The sequence below is a fragment of the Juglans regia genome, chromosome 1 (assembly GCF_001411555.2).
Source record: "Juglans regia cultivar Chandler chromosome 1, Walnut 2.0, whole genome shotgun sequence".
NCBI lineage: Eukaryota > Viridiplantae > Streptophyta > Magnoliopsida > Fagales > Juglandaceae > Juglans > Juglans regia.
The window spans coordinates 16,701,334-16,722,829 of record NC_049901.1 but is presented as its reverse complement, the minus strand read 5'-3'; the positions used below and the strand labels follow the sequence as shown (position 1 = coordinate 16,722,829).

The 21,496-nt window shown below is 37.6% G+C and overlaps 2 protein-coding genes across 2 annotated transcripts; one reads left to right on the top strand and one right to left on the bottom strand.

Moving 5' to 3' along the window:
* Positions 1 to 4,465: 4,465 nt before the first annotated feature.
* Positions 4,466 to 4,930, bottom strand: LOC109006015. The gene has a single exon (XM_035690002.1). The coding sequence runs from the start codon at positions 4,928 to 4,930 to the stop codon at positions 4,466 to 4,468; it is 465 nt and encodes a 154-aa protein (XP_035545895.1).
* Positions 4,931 to 6,857: 1,927 nt separating this feature from the next.
* Positions 6,858 to 19,759, top strand: LOC109006067 (triacylglycerol lipase 2-like). Its single transcript, XM_018985227.2, has 13 exons — positions 6,858 to 7,172; positions 7,362 to 7,434; positions 12,238 to 12,302; positions 12,663 to 12,772; positions 15,194 to 15,304; positions 17,121 to 17,232; positions 17,510 to 17,650; positions 17,746 to 17,860; positions 17,999 to 18,108; positions 18,193 to 18,233; positions 19,076 to 19,155; positions 19,261 to 19,356; positions 19,440 to 19,759. Exons 1-13 carry the CDS (start codon positions 7,053 to 7,055, stop codon positions 19,757 to 19,759), a joined length of 1,494 nt encoding a protein of 497 aa, XP_018840772.1. The 5' UTR covers positions 6,858 to 7,052.
* The last annotated feature ends 1,737 nt before the right edge of the window (positions 19,760 to 21,496 follow it).

Below are 21,496 nucleotides of genomic sequence, written 5' to 3'. Positions count from 1 at the left end.
CGTGGGACCATGAAGAAGAGGAGTCCCCGTATTTGCATCCTTCACAAGAAAATGAGTACTATGAAATTCAAAAAATATTGAATTGTCTAAACATAATTGTTACATAGAACTTAAGTTTTTAGTGATGTTAGGAACATGCAAGAGATTTTTGAGATTAAAAGAATGCGAGGGAGTAAAGAGAATAGATTCACTTATGTTGGCAATAGGTAGCTCAGTGCCATCACCAACGCGTATGTGGTCATTACCATTATAAGGAGTAGAATGAATATTGAGGTTGGCTAAATCCGAGGTAAGGTGATTTATGGCTAAAGTGTCTGGGTACCAGGCCATGTAGGGGGATGAAAGAGAGCTGGTATAATTTGCAATGATGGAACGAGGAGGGTCGCTTTGGTAACCTTGATTAAAACAGTGGTAGCATTTCAAAGCAATATGACCAATTTTGTCACACACTTGGCAGGTTGGTTTGAAATGGGGAAGATGTGAAAAAGTTTTAGTAATGAATGGTTGGAAAAGGAGGTGAGATAGGAGAAGAGGTTTGACCCCTTCCATGACCACGAAAATTACCATGGGTATTGCCGCAATAAGCACCACCACCACGAAAGGAGGGAGTAGTTGTGAAGTTTGCCGAGAGATGGGTTGAGGCAGGGAGGTGGATAGAGTAAGCCAAGCGACTCTCATGAGTTAAAAGAAGACTGTAAAGAGCTTCAAGAGACATGGGTTTAAGTCGGGTAGTTACGTAGGTGACAAACACATCATAATCACTATTGAGACCTGCAAGCAGGTAGGAAATAAATTCAATAGAAGTTAACGGAGTGCCAACAACACTCATGGTATCGAGAAGGTGTTTGAGTTGGCGATAATAGTCGGAAACAGAGCTGGCCCCTTTGAAAATGGTGGCCAGTTGATATCATAGCTAGATTATCCTAGCATGAGATTGGTAGGTAAATAAGGTGTCTAAAGCAAACCAAACTTTTCGAGCAATAGAATAGCCAACAACTTGAGTAATTAAATTTTTTGAAAGGGAAGAAATGAGAGCACTCAGAATGAGCTGGTCGGTTTGAGTCCAGGTGAGAAAATCGGGGTTGGGTATGGTGAAATCAGGAAGGAAGTTAGGAGGAGGAATACCATAACCGTCAACAAAATGAAAAAGTTATTGTCCTCGAAGGTAAGGTACCATCTGAGCACGCCAAATGAGAAAATTCTCATGGGTTAGTTTTACAGTGACAAGGTGGGAGAGATGAGGAAGAAGTGGAGATGAGGAACAAGTGGAGGGGAGGGTGGTGGGTTTTACTTGGAGGATTTCGGTAGAGAAGGATCTTCCGCCATGGACGTTTGTCCTTAGAATAGCTCCGATACCATGAAAGATGCATTGCTCGAAAATATTATTTTATTTTCATAAGGATTGATTTGTACAGTGTTGTATTTAAAGACAAAAGAAACTCAGAATATTCGAGCATTCTAACAACCATGTCATATGTATTGACAATCTAGAAGCAACAAGAAAGGAAAACGGTTACAACAGATTTATTCAATACAACAAATTCACAATTTAACTAAACACAAAAATAATGTACAGAGTGGAGAGTTTGAGTGGCACTAGGTGGAACTGAGGTGGAGCAACCTTCATCTTTGGAGTCGAGTGGCACTTGAGAAAACTGAGTTGGAGTAGTTTTTGTTTTGGTGCTAATAAGTGGTTTGGGTCATCAAGTTGGGCCACTACAAACACAACCAGACTCCACTCGACTTCACAGCGTAGAATAAAAATGTATTTCTTTATTAAGTACTAGAATTGTTCAAAAATAGTAAAATAACTATACAAGAATTATACAGTCATCCGACAGATAAATTAAAGATAGGAACTAACATAAGGGAAACAAATCTCATAGCGCTGAACAATATCTCAGTAACTCAAACCTCCGGCAGAGCTGATCCCTAGGGTTCATACTTGGGCTCTGCGTCAGACTCTACGGCACCATAAGACGGAATCGTAGGGTAAAACACCACAATGAGATTATGACATCTCAGCAAGTAATTAACCAAAATAACATCCAAAAGATTTAAAACACATTAGTATAAACACGCGTCTCCATACGGACAAATATTGCAGAAAAAAAATCACATTCTTTTTCCAAAACAAAAATACCCATTTTAACAACTCACGCCAAAAATCTCATTTTGGCACAATCATAACCATTATTTTATTAATCATGCACCACAGTCTCCCTTATGGACTGTCTGCACGTCCTGGCTCTCATCGTCACACCACAGGTAACGTCCGTGCATGAGATTTCGTAACGAGCGATACCCAGTTCCAAGCCCAGCGGGTACATGGCCAATCATCCTCTAACCTCGCCAGCTAAAAGGTCATAGAATCGGTACGAGAGCATTACCGTTTCGTCTGTTCCCGTCGTCGCCCAATGACAACTCAAGGGACGTCACGTCAGTTTGTTACGCTCCCGAGTGACCAGAGGAGCTCCACTGAGATAATGCCCCATCTTGGCTTGGGGTCGTGATACACACGCGCTAGCACAATTAATAACAACAATCTCTATTTCCAACAGACAATATGACTTCACAACACAATTTGTTAAAAACGAATATGCATTACAACAGTTTATTGGAATACATTTAAATAACTCATTTACAAATTCAAAAATTTATTGGATGAAATAATAAATATCTCATTTACATAAAATAGCCCTCCATTAATAACAACCGTCCTCCAATCCGGCCCAAGGCCCAACACCAACACCAACCACAACTACAACCCAACACTTCAACGGCACAAGGCCCAATTTCCAATCAAACCAACATATCAACAGTTTACAAATGAACAACAGTTATAAAGCCAATTTCAATCATTTGAGTCGCGATGGAAAGTTACATACAAGAAAAATGGAATAAATCTGGAAGATCAAGCGGAAGGGGCGTTGCTCAAGATGGCGACACAACGGCGGCACACGGCGGATCAGTGCCAAAAGGCCTCTCAACTCACAGGTTGAGTAAAAAAAACAAGTTGAAACACACAGTAACTCTCAGGGGTGGTTAATCAACCCAGGAAAAATACTATGCACGATGGTTCGCGGTGGTGCACATGGCAAAAAGGTTTACACTTATGGGACAACAACCACAGAATTTAGGAACTAAGATCTCGAGTTTGAGAGAGAGAAACCAACAATTTTCCCATCCTTAATAAACTGGAGAACTCGGCCTATTTATAGGCTGAGCACTGTGGTAGCAGGTGGTTGTGTGCCACACGGGTAGAGAAAAGAAAATCGGCAGCACAAGCCGTGGCGAAGGGAAGTGATTTCGTGCAGACGAATGGCGCGGTGATTGACAACTCATCACAGAGTGCTCCACCAGCCAACACGGAGCTACTTACGGAAATGGTGGAAGGTGGTGGTGGCTGTGAGTAGCGGCAGCTCGACAGTGAGCTTTTTAGAGTCCCTTGCCGAACGACACAAAGACGAAAGTGGGAGAAGGAGGTGGCCAGTAATGGGGATAAGTAATTTTCTGTGATGCCGAGCCATGATTGGAGGAAGAATTCGGCATTGATAGCAGCTAGAAGAAGAAGGAACCAGAAGAAAGTAGAAGGAAAGAAGAAGAAAGAAGAAGAAGAAGGAAGAAGGAGAAAGTAGTGCACGACGCAAGAAGGGAAAGTGATGAAGCCCTAGCTTTTTTTTGACCAAAACGGCGCCGTTTGAGTAAAATGAGGGGCTGGGTTGAGAGACCACACGGGCTGGGCTCGAGTTGCACGGTCTGGCTCAACTGAAAAATACGGGTTGGGTTAAAACCGAACGGGCTGGGTTCAAACACAAGGCTGGGTCATTCACACGGGTTGGGTTGAATTAAAAAGGGTTGGGCTTAACACAACACATACACACCCACGACCCACAACTAGAATCACACAAACACAAACCCAAAAATAAAATAAAACACTACAAATAAAAAAAAATCAAAATAACATAAATAAAATAACACAATTAAATAAAATATTAAAGAGTTAAAAAAAATATAAGCAAAAATTAGAGATCTCACAATATATATGCGAACTTATGGTACTGGTGCAGCCATATGCCTTGTATTTAACAAATCATAAGAAGATGACCTTGTTATTAAATACATTTCCCTTTACATTACAACTAGAATGCTTTTGTTAATATTAAACTTTATAAGTTTCAGCCCCAACTTGCTGCGACCTTGAGCCAATATAGTTTGATTCAGATTAAGATCAATTTGGAGAGAAAGGACAAGTGTTCATGTGTGTGTGCATATGTAAGAAATTAGGAGCATGTGCTCAAGGAAGTAGTGACAAATACATACGAGACCTAATTAATTTTAAAAAATATATATTCTATTCTCAAAAATCAAACTAGAAATTCAGCAAAAACTAAAAACTAAAAAATAAAAAACAAAAAAAAAAAAGAAAATTGCTAAACATCTATATATATATATATATATATGTTCAGTCACAATTCAATTCGACATCCTTTGTTGACAAATGGATTGGCATGGTGCAGTTCATTTTGGCAGCCTTCTTCTTCTTCATCACAAACATCAATTTCACTTTCCCTCTGAGTTTGGCATGGCTGTTCAGAGTCAACACCCCCGAACCCAATTCACTTCTGAGAGTAGTCGAAGTTGTGCTCATGATTGTCAAGGTATTTGAATTCACACTCACACTCACAATAACTATTTTAGTAGAATGGAACCTAGCTTCACCCTTTGGAATACTGACTTGTCCGACTGTCACGCCCTGGTAAGTGAACATGGCATTGGTGCTCTCATATTTGTAGGGGCCAAAGTTGGTGTTCTTGATCCTTACTTGGGTCGTGCAGCTTATGTCAAAAGAAGATGATGTTTGGTTTCTAGTCTTCACGTCTTGAAGCATGACCGTTCCCAACCTGACCTTGAGGGTCTTCACATGCATCACAGTGAGTGAAAATGCCGTGATAATTGACCTGAAACACAATAGATACAACAATATATATGCCCAATTGGATCCATTTCTTCTTTCGGAGCTCCTGATCGGATTGTAAAGTTGTCGATTCTTCATCTTTGCTTGGCTGCTTATTTGTTGGTGCTGAGGGGTACGCCTGCTGGTTCACTTTCTTTGCCATTTTCTTTCTCTTGAAAAAGGAAATAGAAACTTCTTGTTGTGTTTTTATATATTGTAGTTGCTTTTTGTGCAGTGATCAGGAGTTGAGATTGATATTGTAAAAGAGCTGTTTGTGAGGAGAAATGGTGGGAGAGTGTTGTGCTAGTTATAGACTTCGGACAATTTGTCTGTGAGGAAGAGGAGGTGAAGGGAGATCAACAACGCGCTTCCTGGAAAAGGGGACTTTGGTTGGGGATGGTGATTTTTATTCAGCCAACGCGGCTCTAGTACTGGATTTTCTCGACTTCTAGGTGGTCTCTCGCTCATATTAAAAGTTTTGCTATAGTTACTTTTTTATGTATTTTTTATTGACTCTACTAATGTGATTAGTCAAAATAATTATTTTATATTAAAAAAGGTGACACGATTAATCACATTAATAGAGTGTACAAAGAATATATAAAAGTAACTACAAATAGAATTTTTGTCAAATTAATGATGCTAATACTCGTTTTGCTCAATGCCGCGCCACGTGAAGGTTTTTTTAATCTTCAGTCTATTCTGCATTTAATAATAATAATAATAAGAGTAATGTTAGAGATAATTTTAAATGTTCAAGTTCAACACTCTTTTGAGAAAAGAAAAATGTTAGGGAGCTTGTGCTGGGCTCTTTTTGTTTTTGCCCGATTTGGTTTTTTATTGTTTTTTTAGTTTTTTTTTTTGACTTTGTGACTAATAAAATATTGTTTCATAATATTGTATTTTTTTTTATTTTTTAAAAAATATTTAAAAGTGTTAAAAAAATGATGTGACAAAAAAACCAAAAAATCTTTAATTTTTTTTCATATAATTTCTTAACACTTTTAAATACTTTTTTAAAAAAGAAAAAAAATTCACAATATTATTAAATAATATTTTCTTAATTACTAAGTAAAAAAAATAAAAAAATAAAAAACCCAATCAGGCAAAAAACAGGGGAGCCCCCAAAACGGACTCCCTAGCATCACTCTTGAGAAAAAGGATAGGCCCACCATTACAAATTATTTTTTTCAAGTAAGTCTTATATTCATTTATTTTTTTAAGAGAATGTGTAAAATTTATATATTTTAAGACTGTAAATATTATTTTTTTTATAAAAATAAATTCATAAAGTGATGCAAAATCATGTTATTTATTATATCTATTTTATAATAAAAATAATTTTATAATCTAATGTACTATATAAAACCATGTTAGTTTGTAAATTATTTTTATAAAATCATTTTATGGCTACCATATTTCTCTAATCAATGATATTAATTTCTTGTAAGATTAATTATACAGCTTAGAAAAAAATAATAATTATAACTATAAAATTAAAATATTAATATTCTTTTATTCTAATTAATATGAAGGGTTTTAACATCTGCATTACAGATTGAATGTGTAAGTAAATAATTTGTAAATAAATTTTTTTATAAGGTAAATTTCCTTCGGATCAATGTTCAGATATCCAACATTGAACGATATTTTAAGAAATTTATTTATCTCGAGTTTTGCTGCTTATAAATTATCATGGGGCTCAACAGTTCATATGATCTACAGGCCAAGCCCATCAGACTTTGCAAACAAAATTTAGAGAACAAGCATTAGGCCTAAACCATTTCTGCGTCCAAAATCGCTCGCAACTTTCGCGTATTTGCCAAGCTATTAGCCTTACCACCTTAATCGTTAGATTAATTTTTGCCACGAATTTAGTATTATATAAAGTTTAAACCCGACGCTACGACACCTTCACGAAAAAAAAAAAAAGAAAAAAAAAAGACGAAACGAAACAAAACAAAGCAAAAGAAGGGGACGAACAACGAACAAGAAGCTCCTTCCTAGTTTCTTGTTTGTTTCCCTGGAATATTTTGCTTGAACCATTAAAATTCTTCTGGATTGCAACCCAATTGGGTCTTGATTAGTATGCACTATGCAGCGATTAAGAAGCTCAGGGACGTCGATTTTGGGTTCTCTAGTGGCAGTGCCCCAGTTGAAAAGGAAGGCTTTGAATTCATGGGCTGCTATGCAGGACACCTATTTTTCTGCCAAGGTACTTTTTTTTTTTTTTTTTTCATTATGAATTCTCCGTTGAATTTGAGTTAATGGGTATCAATTGCTCTTCATGGGTTTTGTTTGTTTGTGATTATTTGTTCTGATCATTGTCTTATTGGGTTTTTGTAGGGGATTTCAAAATTTTTAACTCAATACTTTTTTTTTTTTGTTGTATTGTGATGTTTAGGATATATTCGATAGGCATAAGGCGGTATTTACAATTGGAACTTCAATAGCGTCAGTTACTACGGCATGGATTGGTATGCTTGAATCATGTTTAATTGCTCTTCAATACTCTTATTTTTGTTTGTATTTCAAGGTCTCTACAGGTTTTTCCTCACGAAAAGGTTACAGGGTGTTTTTTAGTGATTTATTGAACTTTAGCAACAAAATTAAGTGCCACCGATATGGATTTTGCTAACTATAAGTATGTTTAACGGGTCCCCGATTAATGACTTGCAGATGTATATGAAAAGCAGGATGATATTAAGGACAAAATGGGGATCGAGTGGGAGTTGAAAACCACATATAAGAGTCTCCGATAAACACAGCCAGTTTTCTTCACAAGCAAACAACCTATTAATAATACAGGACACAAACTGCATATATAACTGCTGCAATGACAAAACTGTTGATAGCTGCATAAGTGCTATGAATGATTTAGCTGATAATGATCTCATTACTAATAGATGCACACTCTTTATATATAACTTCCTCTAACTGCTTAACACGCTGGTAGCTACTAGATATGCACATAGAACTTTCCCACTTTGGCCCTTGTACTCCACAAACTTCAGGTTGGGTCTTCACATCCTTTTCAGCCTATCAATCATCCCCATTGAGTGGAACCTTGTCCTCAAGGTTCAGATGGGAAATTGATGTGCAACTGTTCAACATTCTCCAAAGTGGAATCTTTCAGTTGAAATTCATCCATTTAACCAATGCTTGTGCAGCAAACTTATTCCCCTGTTTGGCCCAATAATAGTCTTGGCAGGGCTTCAGCTAAAAATCCCCAGAATCAGTTATGGGTGGTAAGTCTGAACAGGCGCTTCATATTACCCATTATTTTCTTTAGGTGGGAAATATGGAATACAAGATGAATTCATGGCGCCTTTGGCAGTTCTAATTTATAACCTACCTTTTGGTCCTTTCCCATTACTACCATGATTGCATCCCTTCCTTTTGACATTGAGGTCCTTTTGCAAAACCAAGGGAAATACCTTTCCAAACTGAAGACACTGGCAAGACCCCATAATCCCCAATAAAAAAAAAAAAAACCCAACTGTGCAACTCTGGAAGGAGAATATGCCATAGAGATGAATTTGGTGACATTGATTTGAGTTTTCACCATGTTTGATCTTTTTTTGTTAAGTACACCATGTTTGATCTGAGTGTGGTTGATGAAAAAAATCGATGGATTGTTGATTTTTTGTTTTGTTCAAATCCACAAACTGATCAGATTGCATTGACGGAGGCCAAGCTTTGCCATTGACTGGTGGGAATGACCTCATTGGCATGATTTAGTTTGGACACAATCCACGATGGGGGTTGGTTTGGTGCTCAATCCAACCCCTTTGCCGAATCTAGGGGGTCAGTTTACACCCCCAGTGCAAACCCCCTTTTATATTCTCAAAAATTTCTCCTTTGCCTTATCTGGGAATCTTCGTAATCTATTATTCTGAAGCGAGCCCACTTCTTGTTCAAATTACTCCCATGTAATCTCGGTCCTTCCTTCTCTATGCACCCTTTGTAGGCTTGCGGCCATGGAAGCCATTGGTCGGCCTCTCCTTCCAAATGGTATGAAGCCAAAATTACCTTTTGCTTTCACAGGGTTCCTTGGTCAATAAAAATTGAGTAACCCCGCTCCCCTTATTCTTAAAGAAGAGGACAATACTCCAATATTATTATTATACCCTCACTTATAGTGGATTGTAACGCCTCAATGGAAGGTCCAAATTACATGACCTATACTCCAAAAGGACTAGTCAATGATACAATTGGAGCCCCATTAGAACATTATTAAAGAGCAAGAACTTATCTTTCCTAAGCAATGTGAGATCCCATACGCCACCTACCTTATTCTCTTATCATATGTGATATCACAATCCCGGCCCATCCGTCGTAGGTGGCACGACTCAAGTCCCACATTTCTGGTTGGAATAGATTCTGATACCATTTGTAATGCCCCAATAGAAAGCCCAAACCACATGGCCTATACTCCAAAAGGACTAGTCAATGATACAATTAGAATCCCATTGGACCAGTATAAAGAGTAAGAATTTCTTATTCCCAAGCAATGTGAGATCTTATACATCACCTACCCTTATCACTTATCATAATGGGGTATCACACGGATGAATACCTATTGCAAGAGGGAGCTTGGGGATTACAACCAAAATCTAAAACCAAGCTTCTATGAAAAAAATCTAAGAGTACCAAATTGAGTAACCCTATGAAGCCCTTTCACTAGGTCATTGCCACTGCATCGAGGAAAGTCCATTTACAAAACAATGGTGTGAGCCAGATGAACCCCCTTCACTTCCTTTTTTTCAGTAGGTAATAAAAAATTTTAAAATTTGATTGATAAGAAAGGATAGGTATATGAGACGTATGCAAGAGAACCCCTTCACTTCCTTTAGGATGATTTCATGAAGTGTAAAAGATACTTCTATGCGTTGCACATGATTGGATTGAAGTTGTATCCAACCATGAAATTCCTTCACATAGCTCATCCCAAACTCCAATTGCTCAGCTCATTCTTTGGTTGTAGCCATAGCTTTGCTACCACTGACAGGTCTTAGATCAATGATGTGCAGATGTAGATAAAGTAGATTGATATTAAGGATAGAGAATAACTTATGGCCGGTCGGTTTGCTATCCTCCAAATAACAGCCCTCCAACGATTGAGTGCCAAGTAGGCCTTCCATATCAGTTCTCATGTGTCCGCACAGCAGAGGATAAAGAAACAAAAAGCCTTCACCCTCTCCGGTAACCCTTCCCCTCTCCTCCCTCTCTAGAAACCTCAAGAGCCCCCTTCCCCCTTACACGGAAACAAAAACCCCCCTTTCCAGGACCAGAACCTCGAAGCCCCCCCTCACTCTCTCCTAGGACCATTTGAGACAGGTTCTTTCCCTTTCCCAGCCCACAACCACCACGAAAAATAGGTGAAAGGGACTGTCATAGTTTGAGCCCAGCAATCGTTAGAAAGCATTTTTATTTTATAAATTAACGAACTCTTTGTTGACAAAGATTTGTTGAAAAATAAGGAGAAACAACATACAATTGGGAATAATTAGAAGTGGTGCCTGCATTTACAATAACCACTCCGTTGGGCAAATATCAAATTCCTTAGTAGAGAGATAAAGCCCATCAATCTCTATTGCCATTTTCAGAAAGGCCAAAGCTTCACAAAATCAAAAGCATGACTAAATGGATTCAAAAGTTTCCATCGTTTTGGGCGAGAATACCAACGGGAATGGTAGACTTTGCATCAAGCTGAATATTTCCAAGGCTGAGTCGGACGTAGTTGTTTGATTATGAACATGAACACAAACACCCTTTTTGCAGCTGCAAAATATTTCCCTCGCATCAAGGCTGACCCTTTTGATCATAACGAGTAGAAGAACAAGCTTCTGCACTTGCAAAAGAATCCCCTTGCGTCTGCAACATTTGCAATAAGGTCTTTGGTTCTGGTAAAGCCCTCGGTGGTCAAATAGCAGAGAGAGAGAGAGAGAGTAGAAAGAGGGGAGAAAGTGAGAGGGTTGGGATTAGCTGAGGCCGGTTGTTTTTTAAGATCTGGCTTGGCGGGTTTTTATTAGAGGCTGTTAAAGCCTTAGTAATGGACGGACCGTTCCAAATCGTTTCTCTTAAGGATAAGCTCCATTATGGTTGGGAGTTGGAAACCACATCAAGAATCACAGATAAACAATACCATTTTTCTTTTTAAGCCGCTGACCTATTATTAATACAATACATGAAAACTCATTACGTAATTGCTGCAATGACGCAACTGGTGATAAATGCCACGGATGACTTATATGAAAATAATTTCATAACTTCTTGACACAGACTTTATACACAATTTCCTCTAACTGCTAAACACGTTGGTAACTGCTGGGCACATACATAGAGCTCTCCCAATTTTGGCCTTTCTACTCCCGGAAGTTGGGGTATTCTTGGCCAATCAGTGGCTGCCTTTTCTGTTCATTAATTTAATCTTAACTGAAAAATTGGTGTCCTGTACTGGGCATTAGCATAGAAAGCAATCCCTTCATTCAGCGACCATCACCAAAAAGGGGCAAATTCGCATGCTTGTGAATTTATTTAGGTCTTCTCAAAATGAATCACAGTGCTATAGCAAGTGAAAGTCAACCTAAAAGTGGAAGTTCGGGCCTTATCTTGTATTTGATTTATTTAATTGCTTTAGAGTGAAATGTTTTTATCATGCAAAAGGATGGTAAGGAAGAATATGTTATCAAGCCTCATTGAGAGAAAACCTTAAATTTGTGAGATAGCTGTGAACTAAGTTTTGCACTTGTGGATTGCAGTCTCTTCCTTATCTCCTTCATTGGCCACAACTTTGCAAGACATATGGCAAATTCGGAACATTTCTGTTCTTGATTTCTGTAGAGATTTGATACTCTGACTAATGGCTTTTTGATGAGATGGATTAACAGCTTGATCCTTAAAATCTTTTATGACACCTCCGTCATATAAATGAACAATTTACCTAGTAATGTATAATCTTTTATTCTCAGGGAGACAAATAAAAGGTATGCCTATATCACGGTCTTCATACTCAGTGTGTCAAGTGAGTTTATGGCGATAACTTTTGGATATCTTATGTCAATTCAGTGGGCGGTTGCTAAAGCTTACAAAAGAAATAGCTGATTGCCTCAGAATAAAATGTATGAAAAGGAGAAATTGACTTAATCCCTGCCCGGTATGATGGGAACATATTTGTACATGTGTTGATGTTGAGGTGCAAAACTTTGTTGTCATTGATTCCTTCAGTAAAGTCTTTGGGACATTTGTCAAATCAATATGACTATCTTATGGTGCAGGATATTCTTTACGTCACTTACATGAAAGGAGAGTTGATCAAAGGCTTGAAACAATTGAAAAAGCTGTGAGTAATTGTTGCATAAGGGTAGATAGTACTTAGTTTATATTTTCGTTCTTATTTATTGATAAAAGAAGGAAAAAAGTTTATACTTGCTTGAACCTTACTAGCCATGCTTGTATGAGCCGTAATTGGCACTTCACTGCCATTTTGTGTTGTTTTGTCTCCATTCCTTTCCAAAAGCAAGTGGACTGTATCTTTTGTCGTATGCATAATGTGAACATCGGACCATCTTTATTGCAAATAGGAATTGCTTTAATTGCAGGATTTAGGCAAAATGTTCAAACTAGCTTCTCCTTCCCCTTCCCTCCTTTCTTTTTTTGTTGTTTGTTAGATCTGAATATACTTTTTCTTGTTTTCTGGCAGATGAGTAGCAATTATAATCTCGGACATTCAGAAATTAGAAAGATTACTGGTTCTGGAAGTGTCAGTGCTCCTGCCTGTGTTGCCACTGCCGGAACTGCTTTGATTATTGGGTTTGTTCCTAAATATCAATTCCAGCTGTCAATACTATCACTTGATTTTCTTGAAACGTAAAGTTGATCTATTCAGGGATTCATGTTTTAATTCTAATAACCCTATAGTATTATTCATTATAGAATAAGGGGATAAAGGAATTATTTATGGTCAAACTAAATTTCATAAGCTATGTGAATCCATAAGAGGGCTAATGTGGTTGTAGAGGTCTCATGCAAAGTTCTAATTGACATAACATTGACATGGTTTTACCATTGTCATTGATGGAGGAGAGATTGTATCGTGTTATCTGTTATAGTTGTTTTCTCCAAAATGAATAATTCCTTTATTGCATAGCTTTTGACTCGGGTATTTTAAGAAATCTTTGGTACACAATTGGTGTTTAATAATTGGGGTAATTTTGCATTAAAAGCCATTTGTTAGGTGCTTTTAGATGCACTAGTCATCGCCTTGCGCAATGTGCAGAAATAATTCAAGTAAAATAGTTAAGAGGTGATGAAGCCAAAAAGGTAAATAATGATGAGTCAATAATTACAATAAGATGAATCGTCTTTTTTCTTTATTGGAAAAGTAATAATAAAATGGCAGAAGAGTTAAGTGTAGGAAAGTCAAAGAGACAAATAATGGAAAATCAATAACCGCTACAAGGTAAAAAGTCTTTTTTCCCCTTCTCTATTGAATTAGTAACCATAAATGGTAGGAAACATATCTTCTTCAAATTTTTTTTTAATATTAATGTAAAAAAATCGAGTAGGTTTATTGTGGTAATAAAGACAATACAATGAAAGCTCTTTATAGCATGTGAAGGGTTGAGATTGTTAATAAAATAAAATGGACTTATGTAGTGTATTTGGCTTGAAAGGAATGGCCTTATCTTTGAAGATGGAGAACACTTGTTGGGAGAGATTAAATGCTTTTTCTTTGATACATTATTTCTGCTATTGTTCTTGATGGGGCTAATTTTCATGATTGCCTTGTTGTTCTTTCCAGTTCCTAGCTTGTAATTAGGTGTTCTCTCTTGTATACTTCCCTTGTGCTTGGACTATGCCTAATTACTTGGTTTGATAAAATTTCATTTTTATTTATAAAAAAACAAAATGATGAGATGGCTCAATATAATGCTAATCGGATTCTTAAAAAAATTATATAGATAATAGATAGATTACTGGTGAAGTACAAAAGTATTAATGAGGATATATTACAGAATATTATATTGCACTTCTTGACAGAAGAAACTTGGTTGTTGGTTTGACTGATAGGTTCTTCTTTACATGGGGACTAAGGGTATGAAGTGCGGGCAAACATGGTTCTTCTCATTTCATCATTATATACAGAATAAATGGCTCACAAGATGCCTTGGTGCACATTTGTAAGATGGAGCCCGTAAAAGAGACTTGGTGTACATGGGCTACGCCTATTGATATTAATAATATTTATACTCATAGAAAAAGAGCGACGATGTTTTCCATATAGTATCTTTGTTGATTTAGTTCTACAGTGTAGCAACAAACTCCCATCCCTTATTGATTGTGGGAAGGTCTCACTGTTACGCATAGTGTTATCAACTATAGGTGGGAGTAAAAGGACATACATCTGAGGAAGTTGATTGTGATGAGGGACATGTGATATGGCAAAAGCTGATACAAGATTGTGCAAAACCAATGTGACTGTTGTATAGTTTTTCTAGCCCTTTCAGATTGTGCAGTACAGCTTGAACATCCACTCAGAGTAGCTATGTGAGGTATATGTTCTTGTATAGAAGGTTTGTGTAATTGTGTTCAAATGACATGTTGGCAAAATGAGCAAGGCCAAAGTAAAGAATTTTTATGGGCTATTGAAAACCCAGAAAAGGAATGAAAGTTATTGCATTGGTGTCGCAAAAGCCATCAGAAATTGAAAATAGGGCGAGGGATAGTCATGTCATCTGGATTGCTGTTTGCAATGACTGTACAAATGCACTTAGTACAAGTAGAAAGCAGTTACTGATGGGAGGAATTCCAGAAGTACAATGGATGAGGTGAGAGAATGGGGCATGTTAGGCAAAGCTTCAGTTAAAGGTCTGACTTTAGATAGAGACTACTGGTCGAAAAGGATATCATTTAGCTGAAACCAACTCGAAACGATTATTTTTTGCGTTGTCCAGTCAGACTTGTTTGGAAAAAAAAAAGTATAGCAAATCATGTTTCCTTACCTCACCTCTCCCTGAGAGATTTTCAAGTTGAATTGTTGGTTCATGTTCTATTTCCGGCTTGATCTGTGAAACTCTAATCGAGTTGAACTGAAATGGAGAAATTTACTGTTTTTAAATCATGAGAACATGGCTTCTTTACTCTTTAAAGTTTTAAACTGAAAACGAACTCAGATATTTTGAAGGCTGCCATTAATTTCTCATAGATTTTCATTATATTTCTGAATTGCAGGTACGGCTTGGGCTGGCGAGGTGGAAAGTGGCATGCAAATAGGCAGTTCAGAAAGGAGCAGATGAAGTTGCTAGGGCAGATAAAACCTAGAGGGTGGGAATTGCTTGGGCGGATTAAACCTAGAGGGTGGCAATTTCAGTCCCTCAGGAGACGAATAACAAGATCTAGATTGCCTGAAACTGCTGCCAAAACTCCTGAAAAGATGCTAAAGGATGCGTCTACGCACATAATTCTGGAGTAACTAATCATTTGTAGCCATTTTCAAAATTAAAGCAGTGGTTTCATCTTTTGCTGATGACTCCCACAATGATTAAGACTATCAATATATTTCTATACCATTAAAGTTTATTTTCGTACTGGAATGTATCAGAAGGAAATATAGTTCATCAGACTTACTGCCACCCTGTTGTTCATCTACTGAATACTCAAAATATGCTAACAAGGTTGCGTACTTTTTTTTTCCTACCTGTGATCCTTGTTTGGTTTTATGGAGAACCTATGTACTCAGAAGGTGCTTGAAATACGCTTCCTTTTTGTGGCCTTTTGGGTTGATTTATTTACTTTTCCAGAGTCTGCAATTGGGGTGTCAAACATTCGCCCTTAAAGTCCGATAATTTAATTACTGATAATCAAAGTAATACAGGTATCCATTGTTCCTTTTGGAGAGTAGGTTCCTCGGACACAGAAAGGTGCTGCAGCTTAAGAACTACCAAGTACTGTGAACTGTGAACAATTGGTACATCGAACGTGTATCACCGCAGCAGATTTATCAACTTTAGCTGCGGGAAGAAAATATGGGACTTTTATGATGTAGATCAAGTTGATTCCTTCTTAATCAAAGAACATAGAGCAGGGTTTTTAGTGTATGTTTTAGCCTAGTTTGTTTTCGCAGATGAGATGAGATGAATTGAGATTAAAGTTAAAAAGTTGAATAAAATATTGTTAGAATATATTTTTTTAATATTATTTTTGTTTTGGGATTTGAAAAAAATTGAATTATTTATTTTATTTTTTGTGAAAATTTAAAAAAATTGTAATGATTAGATGAGATGAGTTGAAATGAATTGTGAAAAACAAACTAGGCTAGTTATATTCTAATTTTTGGCATTGGAGAAATCTGTTAGGAGCACAGCAACGTAGGGTCTGCAATGTGCCACTAAAAGTTCATGATTCTGGTGTATGTGTAGAACTCTGATTTGTCATGTATGAAACGTTGGTGATGGGTTTTAGGTTTGGAAGCCTCTTTCGGAAGCATGGTTTGATTGTTTTTGAGGAGAAAAACAAAAAGAAAGAAAGAAACTGCCACAAAATGTTATTTTCTGAAATGCTTATGCTTTGGCTTACTTACTTGCTTCATCGGTCTGAATACTCTGATGACGAGTTCATGTTAGAATATAAAATCGTGGCAGTGACGAAATCCAAGGTATATTTATAGTTTAATTGTTGGATAATGGGAATAGAACTAGAAGAGACCCCACGGAGATGCCTTGTTTAAACCATCGGTGCAATCGTTGCCATAAGGAGGTATTAGAGCTTTTCAAGTGAATCTGAAGTTCTGTACTTGTATGGTTCTCTGCAACTATAAAAAATGTCAGGACTTTAAAGGTGGTTGCACCAGAAATCAAAGCTTATGAAGATGGCCAACACGCTGACTTCAATATTATTTGTAGTTTTGTTTTGTGAGACAGTAGTTGGTACTAGAACAAAGTTACTTTCAGCCAAAGGTCTGGATGGCAATGGTATGTCTGCAGTGGCACCAGCACCCAATGATGGTATTTGTGCAACGATGGTGGAGACAAGAGGCTATGTTTGTGAAGAACACAAGGTAGCTAGAATGCCAACATTGTTTAGTTTTCAGTTTACCAGGTATCAAAATTTAATGTAACCACTGATTGATATGGTGTAATGGGGATGTTCATCGGTTTTAGGTAACAACACAAGATGGTTATATTCTCAGCATGCAGAGAATTCCAGAGGGGCAGTCAGGAAAGACTTCAGGAAACAGGCCGCCAGTTTTGTTACAACATGGCCTTTTGATGGTTTGTAACTGTCCCTTGAATGGTCGGTTTTCCCACAAGATTGATTTGTATAAGAGACATATCCTTCTTTATCCTGAATTTTGTCATCTCCAGTCATACTAAATGACTGCCCTATTTTAAATGATTTTTTTTATCTAAATGTTTAAGCTATGAAACTATTTAAAATACATCACATCAAACGGTTTGACTAAAGATGATAAAATCAAGAACGAAGAGTAGCATTGCTCTTCATACAATATATCCGTGTCTATATAACAAAGTTATTGGGTGGTGGCAGGATGGGATAACATGGCTGCTATTACCACCTGACCAATCTTTGGCTTTCGTCTTGGCTGATAATGGGTTCGATGTTTGGCTTGCTAACACCCGAGGAACCAAATATAGCAGTGGGCATACTTCACTCAGTCCCAATGACCCAGTTATTTTTTTTTCTCTCTACTAGATGTTTGTTATCTCTATAGCCAAGTCATTTCAAGTTCTCCATATATAAAATGACTTTGATATGTTATTCAGGCTTATTGGAATTGGTCATGGGATGAATTGGTAGCTTATGATCTTCCAGCTACATTCCAGTATGTGCATGATCAATCAGGACAGAAACTGCACTATATTGGGCATTCACTTGTGAGTTTCATGCATTCTACTACTTCATTTTGTTCTGATATTCCCTTAACCTGCTGGCTGCTGCCAAAGTATATATGAAGTCAGAGAATCTGAGATTATATTTTGTAGGGAACTTTAATTGCTCTGGCTGCCTTTTCAAAAGACCAGCTGCTGAACACGTTGAGATCAGCTGCCTTACTTAGCCCTATTGCTTTTGTGGGTCAGATGGCCTCGCCGCTTGCGAGATATGCTGCTGACAACTTCATTGGGGAGGTAAATGCATGCTAATTGTATATTATGTAGATAACCAATTGAATTGATCAAGTCTTTGACAATCTCTTTGTTTTCTTATAACAGGACTTGTACTGGTTGGGTGTTAAAGAATTTAATCCGAGAGGGTAAGTTGATTTTTCTTTTTCCCACTGATGCATTAACCATAATTAAGAACTTTATTTATATTGCCGTTCTTTCATTTATGCTTAAGAAAAAAAAATTAATTTTTAAATATATTACAGACAAATCTGTATTAAATAAATGAAAAATTCTATTCATCATCTCCACACATCACACACCATACTTTTTTTATTTTTTCTCTAATCAAATGTGTGGTATATGTATAATGAGTAGAAGAATTAAATAAGTTTAAGAAGAATAAAATAAAATTAAATTAAATTAAAGAAAAAGTGTGGTGTGTGGGGATGATGAGTAGTAAAGTTCTAAATAAATAAGGAGGGTGGGGAGTCCCAACAAAATTTTATTATAGAAAAATTCTATATACCACACTATTATCCCATTTTTATCTTACTATGTATGATATGATATATTTATTACTATTGAATAATCTTTTATTGGATGATTTTTTATCATTTAATGGTGATAAATGTGTTTCATTTTACATAATGAGATGAAAATAGAATGAGAGAATGGAATATAGTCATGTATCAGAAGAGTGACGCATTGTTGTAGACTATAATTGAAAATCATGCGAGATACTGTGGTGCGTGAGACTCGTGTGAGACTTGAGTGACGCATGATGAGAGTCATGCATTAATTACTTGAAAATGAACACAAATCATGCTCAGAGATGGTAGAACGGTGGTCGAAGAACATATATAATGGCGAGGTGCTTAATTATAGTATGGTAAAATTATAAAGTTTCCATCTTCATGGTTCCAAATCTAATATTTGTGATGAAAAAAAAGGGATTGATGCCATCGTATTTCTTTGCCTAACTGAACAGGGAAGCTGTAATTAAACTTCTCCAGGATATCTGCAGCAAGCCAGGTGTTGACTGCACCAACTTGTTAACATCTTTCACTGGTACTATCATACCCATGCATCTTCTTCTTCTTCTTCTTCTTTCTTTTGTAGTTCCACTTATGCCTCGAAAACCAGAAGTATGATATGTTATTATATTTTAAACAGGCAAGAACTGCTGCTTGAACTCTTCCATTGTAGATGTTTTCCTAGATCACGAGCCTCAGCCAACAGCTACAAAGAACTTGATCCATCTGGCTCAGAGTAAGTACTGCTCAATATTTATAGCCTGATTTTCTTGATAATTGGCTAGGTTATACTGTGCTGAAAGTGGGGGTTTTGGACAGTGATTAGGGAAGGAAATATAGCCATGTACGATTACAATAACGCGGATGAGAACAGGAAACATTATGGGCAGCCCACTCCTCCAGTGTACAATATGACAAGCATTCCGAATGACATTCCTCTCTTCCTCGGCTGTGGTGGGAAAGATGCTCTTTCCGATGTCAAAGATGTGAAGCTCTTGCTCAACAGCCTCAAAGATCACGACGGAGATAAACTTGTAGTTCTGTACAGGGATGATTATGCTCATGCAGACTTTGTTATGGGAGAAAATGCTAAGCAAGTTGTTTATGACCCTCTCATGGCTTTCTTCAGGCTTCAATGAGGCTGTTGATTAAAATAATGGAGTAAATCTGGTTGTTGTTTCCAATAGTTTTTGCCCAGCAGTTGTACATTCTCGTACTAAAAGGTGGTCGTTGTTTGTAACAACCCTGATATCTGTAAAAGGACTAAGATAAATTGTTCTCTTGGAGGGGAGCTCCTCCAAGGAATTAGAGAACAGAGGGATGAAAGGGCAAAAGAGAGAAAAAACATCTATGTTGTTCAAGATGATTTCCCATCAATACCGTGCACAGTACATATACTATCAGATACCAATAAAGGAAATAAACCCCAAAAGGCCCTGCCACATGCAAATAAAAGATAGATAACAACAATAAAAGGTCCTATGTACGTCCGGCCCAAAGAATATGCTCCCGGCCTATTAACACAGGAATTAAAAGCAAACAGACTAAAAGAAATAAACAACTAGCAGCTGCGACGCCCATGGTCTAGCCCGGTCCATCACTCCCACGTCCTTTAGATGAGTTCAGTTCAATTGAACCCTAAGTCAGAAAGTACATAGCACATCACTTCTCTTCTCTCAAGCCTTTCTCCTTAAGTGCCTCCATCCATGTCAAGCCTTAGATTTAGCTTGTTATAGCACCCCTCCCTTCAAAACACCTTGCCCACAAGGTGAGGGAAGGTCTCCTTTAACCTTGAGTAGGTCTCCTGTGCTGCATCCTCCTTATCCTATCCTTGCCACTAAACCAGCAGCTCAACCTTAGCATGCTTGCTAGCCTTTGTCATATGTCGGGCTAAGATCTCTTCAGGCTCGAGTTTAAGTATCCCTTGTTCATCCACTGGTGGTAGTATTGGCACAGCAGTCACTGAAGCCCCTAATTTATTTTTGAGCTGGGATATGTGGAAGGTGAGGTGTACCTTGGTCCTTGGATATGGCTGGTAGATCTATCTAACAGGCAACTTTCCCGATCATTTGCCATATTTGGAAGGGCTTGTAGAAACTTGGAGCTAGTTTGAGGTTGTGGCAAAGTGTCACTGAGGTCTGTTGGTAGATTGCAATCTCAGGTAAACCCACTCGCCCTCTGCATACTCTTGTTCCTTTCTTTTCAAATCGTAGTACTTTTTCATCATCTCCCGAGCCTTTTGTAAGTTTTGTTTGAGGATTTTTGAGATGTAATCCTGATCCCTGAGATTGATCTCCACAACTTCCACACTCACGGTACTAGGGATATAGTCCATTAGTCCAGGTGGAGGGTAGCCACATAAGCCTTCAAAATGTGTCAACTTAGTTTATGCATGAGGAGTGGAGTTATACAACCACTCGGCTAGAGGAATCCATGATGCCCAATCCCGGGTTCTATACCTTGTAAAACACCTCGGCTAGTTTTGAGAACCTTGTTCACTGCTTCGATCTGCCCATCTGTCTGGGATGGTAGGTCGTACTTTGTGACATTTGCACCTTTTGTAGTGTAAGGCTGTTAAAACCATGGGAATTTGGAAGCCCCTCTACAAAGTCCATAGTGATGTGGGTCCAAGGCTGGTGGGGTATGGGTAGTGGCTGTAACAGCCCACTGGGTTGAGTGTTGGAAGCCTTGACCCAATGACGCAGGTCACAACCCTGGATAAATCTTTTTACATCATTTTTCAAACCAGGCAAAAAAAAAAAAAAAAATCTCTTCTAGCCCACTGTATGGACTTTTATATTCTGAGTGTCCCCCTAAAGGACTGTTGTGGGCCAATTCTAACCCTGCTTTTGAACTCCTCATTGTGGGGAATTTAT